General features: G+C 37.7%; 2 protein-coding genes across 3 annotated transcripts; both read left to right on the top strand.

Annotated features, from left to right (window-relative positions):
* The first annotated feature begins 560 nt into the window (after positions 1–560).
* On the top strand, positions 561–2,321 carry LOC112192492 (uncharacterized protein At2g34160). The gene is made up of 5 exons (XM_024332245.2): positions 561–802; positions 1,311–1,359; positions 1,567–1,629; positions 1,718–1,782; positions 1,867–2,321. Exons 1-5 carry the CDS (start codon positions 611–613, stop codon positions 1,966–1,968), a joined length of 471 nt encoding a protein of 156 aa, XP_024188013.1. The 5' UTR covers positions 561–610; the 3' UTR covers positions 1,969–2,321.
* Positions 2,322–5,668: 3,347 nt separating this feature from the next.
* Positions 5,669–10,959, top strand: LOC112192727 (flowering locus K homology domain). Of its 2 annotated transcripts, none has more exons than XM_024332584.2 (7): positions 5,669–5,838; positions 6,292–6,862; positions 8,479–8,731; positions 9,153–9,301; positions 9,401–9,682; positions 10,032–10,226; positions 10,533–10,959. In XM_024332584.2, the coding sequence occupies exons 2-7, from the start codon at positions 6,302–6,304 to the stop codon at positions 10,707–10,709; spliced, it is 1,617 nt and encodes a 538-aa protein (XP_024188352.1). In that variant the 5' UTR covers positions 5,669–5,838; positions 6,292–6,301; the 3' UTR covers positions 10,710–10,959. The 2 variants fall into 2 exon arrangements, with proteins under 2 accessions (XP_024188352.1, XP_024188353.1); XM_024332585.2 differs by having other exon boundaries at positions 5,673–5,817.
* The last annotated feature ends 53 nt before the right edge of the window (positions 10,960–11,012 follow it).

Genomic DNA, 11,012 nt, shown 5'->3' with positions numbered 1-11,012 from the left:
TAGTGCATGAAATTGGTATTGGGTTGTATACAAAAATGCATCATTTCATATTTAGCTAATGTAGAGAAACTTCCCCCTCTCCCTCGCTCTCTCTTTTCCTCACCCCGTCTCCGCTTTTCATACCGGCCCTGTTTTGGCTTTCATGCACGGCTTCATTCTAGATCGTGCGTGACTGGCCGGGTCAGACCAGTACAGAAGACACTTTTCTTGACAAGTTCCGGCCTTCAAACTTTGTCGCCCTAAATCATCAACATGGTCTTCTGATCTTGCAGTTTTTTTTTTTTGTAATCATGGCGTTGCTAGATCACGAACAACTTACTTCTAATCTTCACAAAACCATTCCAACCTCTGGAATCAAATTTAGTGCCGGAGTACGTGATCCTTTTTTTGTCTAAAGAAAACAATGTAATTTAGCAATGCACCCCGGCACCTGCGACTTCGGATCCAAACTGCCCCAGTAGAGTGACTCGGTCCACTCACCAATCGTAAACCAGCACGCGTCCTCTCCCTATAGGGTCTTCCGCCAATACTCCCGCCATTATAAACCTTTCACCCGTAACCGAATTCCCGATCAAAATTCAGAGACTGATCGTGGTTAAGAGAAGAGAGAATGGCGTCGGTGCAGGTAGCGAGGGTTGCAGCCGTACCACCACCGCAGGCCCAGGCTCAGGCTCAGCCCCAGGCCCAGGTCCAGACCCAGACTCAGAGCCAGACCCAGGCCATAGGAGAGCAGCAGAAGAAGAACAGAATTCAAGTTTCCAATACCAAGAAGCCGCTCTTCTTCTACGTCAATCTTGCTAAGGTATGTAGTGAATCAATGTTTCATCTTTTGTGTAAATAAGTTGTGGGAATATGAAGAAATTAATTAATGTAGTCACCTTTGCGTTTCGGATTGGCATGGAACATAATTTGTTTTGGATTAGGTCATGCATTTTCTCATTTTGTTTGGATTAACAAATCTTGAGTGTTTGATTATATGGAATCAAATGCTGGGTTACATGATGATGAACTTACACTTTTACCAAAGTTAATTAATAAATATTTCAGAGCTTTATGAGTTTGGTTTATGCCCATAGGTTCCTGATGAGAAATGTACAAGTCAGATTTTGGAAAAACTGAAAAAAGATGGATGTATGTTATGCTTTTAAGGCCTTTTTGAAGCAAAAGAACGAAACAGACAAAATATTTGTTTGCCGTTTTCTTGATTTGTTATTGGATGATTTTAGTAGATTCAAGATGGGAATGTTTGCTTATAGTCCATGTTTTCTGGATCTACATTTCGTCTTTACGTAGTTTTTCCTTTGATGCAGAGGTATATAGAGCAACACAATGAGGTTGAGCTCTCTGCATTGGGAATGGGTACATTTTCGGAATCATTTATTTATGTATTTATTTTTTTGCTAAGAAATGTTGCAGGAAAAAAAGAGAATGTTTTGTAACTCAACATTATTAGTCTAATTTTTTGAAATTGGATTTGGTGAATTGCTAGTGTGATGAGGATGATTTTCATTTTTGTTGCTTGAAAGCTGGCAGTCTTGCTTATATCCTGTACTTGTTTTTCAACAGCAATCACTACTGTTGTCACTATTGCTGAGATTTTGAAGAACAATGGACTGGCTATTGAAAAGAGTAAGACATTTGTCTTCCTATTTCCAAAAGAATGGAATGAGATCATGGAGGTATCTGATTTGGTTGTCTTCATTTTGGTATTGAACAGAGGTGTCTACATCTACAGTTGGCATGAGGGATGACAACAAGGGTCGTCTGGTGCAGAAGGCTAAGGTATGTTTTTTAAGTGAAGGTGGATCGAACATTGAATATATATTCCATTTGACTCCTGATATCTCCATTTCTTTTGGTTTTCAGATTGAGATTGTGCTGGGGAAGTCTGAAAAGTTTGACTCTATAATGAGTGCTGCCGCAGCTGCTCAAGCTGCTCAGGAGCCAGCTGCTGAGGGCAAGAAATGACAACAAAACCGTAACTCCCTCTATGGTTCATTGTTGTAGTTTATATTCACATGATTTCATGCTGGAACTGAGATAAGTAGGTTAATAGGTAGCTGATTCTTTTGCAGTTGCTAGTACGGAATAGTAAAGATAGTATAGAAAACAATTATCATAAATGATGTGGCAGTGCAGAGGGGTTGCAGTGGTATGCTACTCTCTAGTTTCGTCATTTCACAGAGAATTGTAAAGATCTTCTCTGTTATCTGTTATCATACTGTTACCTTTGGGATTTGTAATTTTTCATCTTACAGCACATAATGTTGATAATTGAATGGCCAATTATTAGTAAGAAATTGTGCCACCCTATTCTTAGATCTGATTGCTTGATTTGTGAGTTAAAGCAGCTATAGAATGATTAAGTTTTCATTAAAAAAATTTGTTGAGGTTTAGGAACATTGCTCTACAGATTAATGTTTTCATTCTGATCTTCATGTATTAGATACAATCTCATATAGAGTGCATCTAGCTTGTCTATAGGGGTTAATGAATCAGGGAGGTTTGCCTAGGTAGAGGGTTTGTACCTATAGAAGTTGGTACTGTAAATTTAGTGTTAGTTTTAGCTGGTTGTGATGTTTGGTGTTAGATATCTCTTACCATATGAGGTGATGTCGATTCTAAGAAGTGTTGATTATCTGCAATCTTCTATGTTTAGACGTTGGAACTTGCTTACTAGCTGCTTCAGAAATATTATATATAGTGGTATTTCTTAGTGCTGTATGTGTTCTTACTTACAGCCAAAACCAAATAGACATGTAAAATGATGCAGTTTTAGACATAAGCACAAAATTAACACCGGAATGCATTAAACTTTGAGGCGGCCTTGAAAACCGGGTGCTGGCCTGTACAATGATTCGCATTTTGGTAGGTTCTTTACTAGGATAAGGTACATGCATACTATCCAGAAACTCACTCATAAATAATGTCTGTCGTTTTCTACTGTCATATATGTTAAGAACTGAAAATGGGAAAGATAAATTGCAGTTAAAGTCATTAAATTGTTTCTATCCGGCATTCTGTCAATTGAAGAATTCAGAGGCAATTAGCATTCTGTGTTCTTAGTGCAAATTGACTAAAATTACTGTTTGGAAATTTTCTATCAAAAGCTTCTCCTTTAATCACTGGATGAGTTCCTCTAAAGATCTAAACAAAATGTCAATGGACGAGGTCATTAGGTACGATTAAATCTCACTCTTTGGCTCAGATTAGCAAATTTTTGTGTTTAGATCAAAGGATGAGTATGGATCATGTTTTAGTTTTCTGATTTTTCATATATTTTTCTTTTGTCTCTCTAGTTAAAATCAATGTTGTTCCCCATTTGGTTATGTCTAAGATGATAATAGATCTATATTCAGTGCAGGAAGGTTAGCTCTTTTTTGTGATATAATTTGAACCAGGATTACTTTGTTTTTTTTCATCTCTCATTTCAGCCCCACGTCTATTCTGTTGAAATTAGATGTCTTGTTCCTTGATTACGTTGGACTCTAAGCCGTCTTGCATTCAAATAGTTGGATAACATTGAATACATATTGGGTGGGCATTTTGTACCTAAAATGCGGTTACCGACCCGAACTGCACCAAAAAAACGGTTCGGTAACCGCACCGAACTAAAACGGTGTCGTTTAATGATCACACCGCACCGAACCGTATAAAAGCGGTTCAGTTGCGGTTTCGGGTCATAAACTGCCCGATTTAAACCGATCCATACTGAATTTATTTTAATTACATTTTATTTATTTATTATTTCTCTATTGATGGAAATGTTGGTTTTCAATATATAAGAAATCCATTTTTGATTAGGTTTTCAGTTTGTAATAAGTTGTTATGTTTGCTTAATCATCGATATATATATATATATATGTGTGTGTGTGTGTGTGTGTAATAAGTTGCTATGGTCTTTCTGCAAGTTGCTTGATATTTGGGTGACATTTGGCGATTTGTGTGGACTGTAAATGCATTCAAAATTTATTTATGCCTTATTGAAATTGTTAGGTAAAAATAAGCCTGATTTTGGCCCTCTCTTTCTAGTTGAAATTAATAAATTGCTCCAAACCGAAACCGACCCACACCGCACCGAAAAATAGTGTAACCGAAATAATCGGTTCAGCCCTTTTGTAATGCGGTTGCGGTTTGATATATAGGCCAACCGAAAAAAGCGGTTTGGTTGCGGTTTGGGTCTCAAACCGAACCGAACCGCACCGCGCCCACCCTATTATTCATATTAATATGCTGGTTTTTCTTTTCCATATCAGATGTGCTGTCACCATTAGATTTGTAGTTATGAATAGAGTGATGAGGTTTGTAGTATCCGTGTCATGTTAATCAACTTGAACCATTTAAAAGGTTCATCCAGATCTGGCAAGAACAAGAACAAATGCTTGTTTTGCTTGTTGGTTGTTATCATTGTGTTACTTAGCGGTAGTCAGGGCCTATGTTTTGAGTTCCTCTCATTTACCAGTTATGAAGCGCTCTAAATGTTGGATATATAGCTATCGCATCAGACATGCGATGCAACCATTTTGGCTTTGAATGCAAAAGAGTCGAGAGCCAGACTTCGATAGTATACCTTCTTGTCTCATTGCTAGATTTCGTAGAGTCTACAGATTCTGCATTTTTTTTTACTTCTGCACAATTACGTTTTGAAGCTCATGCAATTCAGATTGAGAAAAAAGAAATCATGAGACAGTTGAAACAGTATGTAAATTAAGCAACGTTAACAACGATAGCGCCAATAAGTAGCAATGCAGAAAGCTAAACTGGATTGGTCATGTGTTTCTGATGAGTTCTAGCCTTGAAATTAATTGGTTTGTCTCTTGATCTTTAGGTATCACCTTAACTAAAATTGTTTCCAACTATTTGTTCATCCGTTTGAAATTGTACTCCTTACCAAAGGCCTAATTTGGTCATTTTGCCATAGTCCTTGAGGCATAGATCTTGCCATCTTGCTTGTTTTGCAAAAAGTACGCATCATAATTTTCCATTTTTGTTTTCTGTTTTGCAAAAGCTTACTTGGACGCACCCCTTTTGTTTTTCTCCAGCCTTCTCTTACGTTCTCAACTCTTTTTTGTTGTGGCTTGGTTCTTACTTTTTTTTTTTTTTTTTAGGCTTTAGTATCGTTCCAAAGGAAAAGATGGTCTCTATCATTGTCTCAATGGCTTTCCAAAAAAGTTACCATCTAAACATTAGTACTTGAAGCAACATATTTTCGAACTCATCACCCACATTTTGAAAAAGATGAAAACACCCCAAAAGCCTATCATCAATCGATCCTTCGGCATATTCCCTAATTTCGAGTGGACCACTTTGTTTCTTAGGTAAGTCCTAAGAAAGAAACTCCCAATCCTAAATAGTTCATCAACACCCTCTTTTACTCTCTTACGATTTCAGACACGGTAGCGATTATATAACGTAATTTTCATTTAGTTCGGCCCGATGAAGTCTTCACGCCGGCAAATTCTCATCTTCTAATTCAGGATTCTGAGCCACAATTTGATTATCATAAGCAAGCTTGATTCTAGTAATTTACATAAAAAATTACTATGCACAGTAACTTTTTTCTTTGTTTACTATGCATAGTAAATGATTTTTTTGTTTGCTCTTAAAAAAAAAAAAGTTACCGCAGAAAATAATAATAAAGAAAGGAGTGCGTGCACGATTTAAATCCTAATACCTCAGAATCTAGAACCACAAAAACCAAAAGCGAAATCATTCTATCTCTCTCTAAACCCTTTCGAAACCCTAATCTAACCCACCATCCTTCTCTTCCTCGATTCGCTTCTTCACTTCAGATTAACCAGCTCCACTCTACTACTGGTGGTTCTCTTCAATACCCATGTAATCATATTTATAGTTTCGCTTGAATTTATATCTCTATGGATTTGCTCAAGTATTGGTTTTGATTTGTTTCTGTGAATTTAATGAAGTTTCGTTATTGGGTTCTCTTTGTTTTGGGATTCTGGGTTCGTTTTGTATTTGATAGAAGGTTAATTCGTTTTTAATTTATTTTTTTATTGTATTAGTTCTTATTCATTCTTTCAATTTTTTTGATGGTTGTGGCTGTAATACTGTGAAACTTGTTTTCTAATGTGTTTTTCTTTAGTGGGTTCTTTGATTATAGTAGTTTTCTGGGTGCCCATGTTGTGGTTTTCTTCAAGACTGGTTCTTTTTGTTTTGGGAATTTAGTGCTAAGTAGAAAGATAGGATTTTTGTGATTGTATGTTGGTCGGTTCTTTGCGGCTGTGTAGGAAATTTTGATTAATTTATCTTGGTTTATGTTTCGTAATGCAGACATCTTTTTATGGCTGATGAAAATCCAAGCTTTGGTGTACATGATGGGGATCACGTACCCGAGTCTGAGGTTGTGACTCAGCCTGAGACTGAGAATGCAGAGGCCGAGGCTGAGGCTGAGGCGCTAGCCATGGCGGAGGCTCAGGCAATGACAGGAGAGGCACAAGTTATCGCAGACGCTCAGGCAATGGCAGCAGTGGCTCAAGAAATGGAAGCAGACGCTCGGGCCATGGCACAGGCTCATGCAATGGCAGCAGAGGCTCAAGCCATACTTGAGGCACAGGCTGAGGCAGAGGGACAGGTTGAGCCGGTTGGGCAGCTACAAGGACAATTACAAGAGGAGGAGTTACTACCTGAACATGACCAAGAGCGTCATGAAGATACTGGGGGTGTTGAAGGTGAGAAGAAGTGGCCTGGATGGCCTGGTGAGAGTGTTTTCCGGATGTTGGTTCCTGCTCAGAAGGTGGGTAGTATAATTGGACGCAAAGGGGAGTTCATTAAAAAAATAGTGGAGGAGACGCGAGCTCGCATTAAAATCCTTGATGGTCCTCCAGGAACAACTGAAAGAGCTGTAAGTTTCTACTTTAACGTCTGTGTGAATGTAATGTAGTAATGCAGAACTTGTAGCTACTTTCTATCTTTTAGTTCTTCTTGCTTTTTATCAATTGATATACGTCATTCTCTATATTGCCATATCTCTTTGACTATATGTTACAGTTCACATGGTCCAAGTTTTATGCCAATATGACTTGCAAAGATGTTGAGGGAAAACTTCCTTAGTGGCTTATGAATGTTTGGTTAATGTTGAAATTGCTTAGCAATTATCAACTTCTTACTCGCTTTGACCTTTATTACAGAGTGGAACCAGTTTTGTTAGTCATATGGTCACAATGTCACATATCTGAAATGACTGGGGGGAAAGATCGATGAAATATTTTGACTATAACTCTGTTGATTTTGAAATTTGATCACCAAAGTTAGTTTTAGAAATTTTGTTATATCAATGGTGCATATCACCTTGTAAAATATAAAAGCTATTAGTTTATATTGAGTTTGTCCAAAGAGAAAAAAAATATAATAACTTTCATGTAGAATATGGGAAAGAGGTATGGGGAATAATACATATGCTAACCAACAATCTAGGTATCGTCCATCTTGTGTTGAAAATTCTGGTTTAGCCTGACAGGGAGTATGATCTCTGTTTCTTCCTAAGTTCTAGTTTTTTTTCATTGGAATGTCTACCTTTGTAAGAGTTCTTGGGTGACAAGATTTTGTTAAAACATAAAAAATTTGTTATATAAGCATCCATTCCAGCACTGCTGTTTTTAAGAGTCTGGAAAAAAAAAAATCTGTTAGAATTATAAAACAATGTAAGGTAAGTAACGGCTGTGGTGAGGCCATAAATCTTTAACTCTAGAAGTTATTTTCTAAAAATGTTTAATCGAAAGAAGACAAAGAAAGAAACATAACAGGAATACCCAAAATATGAATACAGTTGCATTTATTGTAGTAACAACAATGAATGTGTGCAGGTTTTCCGTGCAAAATTTAAGGCAACGACTCAATCATCAATAAGATCCCAAACTTGAAGAACCAAAGGTCCAGATTGCAGGGATCAGCGTCGAGCATTACAATGTGCTGAAAAGTTTATCTGAATAAACCCATACACTATTCGAACAATTGTACCACGAAGCTCTCCACTATTTCTGGTAACTTCAGAACCTAGATGGTTGATGTCTTGCCGCAGATGGTGTACACCATCATAAAGAAAAGTAAAAAAAGAAGAAAAAGAAAACAATAATCCTTTGAAGACCACTTTTAAATCTTAAGAGGGTTATGAAATTGTCATACATATGGGGAAGATAACTAATCAGTTTATAACCACAATGAGTTGATAAATATCAGTACATGAGTACAACATAAAACTACTAGGTTGACTTTCATTTGGTTGGAAGGTGGAAGATCGTTCTTAGTTATGCAGTTTGGTGTGTAGCTTTGGGTACAACATCATATGATCTAGCTGCAACTTGGATTTTAATTTGGTTCTCGTTTTGGGACAAAGATTTGATAACTTGGCATTTTCAAGAAAAGAGTAGCACACAATTTCTTCTCTTGTTTTATATCAGCATTGTGGACTTAGTAAAATCCAATATTTCTTATATGCTAATGGTGTATTTCTGTAACTAGGTAATGGTTTCCGGCAAGGAGGAGCCTGATTCTTCCCTCCCTCCTGCAATTGATGGCCTTTTGAGAGTTCATGCACGCATTGTTGATGGTTTGGATGCTGATTCTTCTCAAGCTCCCCCAGGCATGGGTGGTAAAGTTTCGACAAGGATGCTGGTTCCAGCCTCACAGGCTGGTAGCTTGATTGGAAAACAGGGAGGAACTGTTAAATCCATTCAAGAGGCATCTAACTGTATAGTTAGAGTTCTTGGATCAGGTGAGCTTCATTATATCTGAATTTCTTAAATTTTATAGCCTTAGTAAATGCTTCAAAATATACATATAGATGAGCTGAGTTCTGAGGAAGTCATCATTGGATTACCTAGTTGCACCTCTTGTTTGATATAGTTGCTGATCTTTTGGCACTTGGCAGTCATGATTCATTCAGTATTGCTAAACATCTGAGCCTTAATTTCACCCAAGGAATATAAGATTAGATTTGTAGAGGCTGTATTAGAATCCTGGAGCACACATATTGCTATTCAATGTCCTTTGCTCTATATCTATAGTTGTAAGTTGTATATATGGATATTACCTATTAGAATATACTCAACATAGTTAGTAGACTGATTGGAAGATACACAACATAGTTAAAAGATACTGATTAATTTGTTCATCTTTGTTTTTCTTAAATGCAGAGGACCTACCGGTTTTTGCTCTTTCAGATGACAGAGTTGTTGAAGTAGTGGGCGAGCCAGTTGGTGTCCACAAAGGAATTGAACTAATAGCATCTCACCTCAGGAAGTTTTTAGTTGACCGCAGTATAATTCCAGTATTTGAAATGCATGTAAGTCATTTTCGTCCATGATATATATTTTCTTCACCTTCATTTAAACCAGCTTTCGATATTGGATGAAGCATGGGATGATCATAATATTTTCTGCAGATGCAGGCAAATCCTCCCATGGAGCACATTCCCCCTCATCAATCATGGGGTCCACCTCAAAGTATTCCACACAATGCTGGTGGGGGTCCTGGATATGGGCCACCTAATCCCCAGTACATACCATCTTCTCGGCAGCAGTTTGACAACTACTATCCACCAGCTGACTTGCCCCCGCCTATGGAGAAACAGCCGCATCATGGCATATCAGCTTATGGACGAGAAGCTCCTATGGGTGTTCATACATCATCAAATGCTCAATCAGCACCATCAATGGTCTCACAGGTTGTTTCTTTGACTTTTTTTATTTTTATTTAAAATTTATTCAGTATTAAAATGGAACAAAATTATTGTAATAACTGGTCAGGCATGTTGTGTTCTGGTTGCATATTGAAAAACTATTATCTTGAGCATGTGTTTCCAGGTCCTGTGACATGATCTTTTGAGGTCTCTTTAAATGTTGCTTTGTATTAGGACCTCACTCATGCTTAGATGAACCCTGACCTAGTTCAAATTATATCAAAAAGCAAATATTAGGTTGTTGGGTTGTTGGCGTGCAGAATGAAGACGGAGGAGTTAGTATTAGTTCTTTCTTGCAGTCCAAATATGTAGTAATGATTTTTGTGTTTTGCAGCTCACACATCAAATGCAAATTCCATTGTCATATGCTGATGCTGTTATTGGCACAGCTGGTGCAAGTATAAGCTATATTCGTCGGGCTAGTGGGGCAACTGTTACAATACAAGAGACGAGGGGTGTGCCTGGGGAGATGACTGTTGAAATAAGTGGAAGTGCTTCCCAAGTCCAAGCAGCAGAGCAACTGATACAGGCAATGCTTCTTATCCTGTGATTTGATCTTTTATCTTATTCATTCTTTCTAGCTTATTAGATTTCTGGGAGGTCATTAGTGCACACATTCTATGGGGGGGGTGGGTATTCTGTTTGTATATGTTTTATGGTGGGAGGAATTACACCATTTAGTGCATCAAGAGTTTGGTAGAATGCCTTCATACATGCTTATACAGTTTTTCTGCATTAAGAAAAAACAAAGAAAGAAAGAACAGATCTGTAGCCAAAACTTCTGTCAAGTTTGATACTCCAGAGATTTGATGATGCGTGGTTTGCTTGATTGCAGAATTTCATGGTCGAGGCTGGAGCACCACAACAGCCACAAGCTACTGCCCCTGTGGATCAGGGTTATAATTCATATCCAGCTCATGGTTCTGTGTATGCATCTCCCCCATCCAACCAAGGTCACCAAGGCCATACTGGCGGCTATGGCTCAGTCTATGGCCAACACTATGGTTACTAGCTCAATAGCGAATATCAATTTGGTTTGTCAAAGTTGAGACTAGTTGTAATTGTTGTGAACTTGGTAATCACCAAGTAGTTTCTCGATATAGGGCAGCTGTATTGTTATACTATCCGTTTCTCGTCTTTTTGAAACCTTTGATTTAGAAACAGTCAAAATGTCAGAATTGATGTGTTCATTAAGCTAACAAGAGGATTGAACCAATTGAGTCTCGGAATTCTCCTGTTTTAATTTAATCCTGATTGATGTATTGAGGATCATAATTGCAAATGATACATCGGATTGATGTATTGAGGATCGTAC

This window comes from Rosa chinensis, chromosome 3 (genome assembly GCF_002994745.2).
Source record: "Rosa chinensis cultivar Old Blush chromosome 3, RchiOBHm-V2, whole genome shotgun sequence".
Lineage (NCBI taxonomy): Eukaryota > Viridiplantae > Streptophyta > Magnoliopsida > Rosales > Rosaceae > Rosa > Rosa chinensis.
Note: the sequence above shows the minus strand (reverse complement) of the source record. Positions and strands in the feature narration are given on the sequence as shown.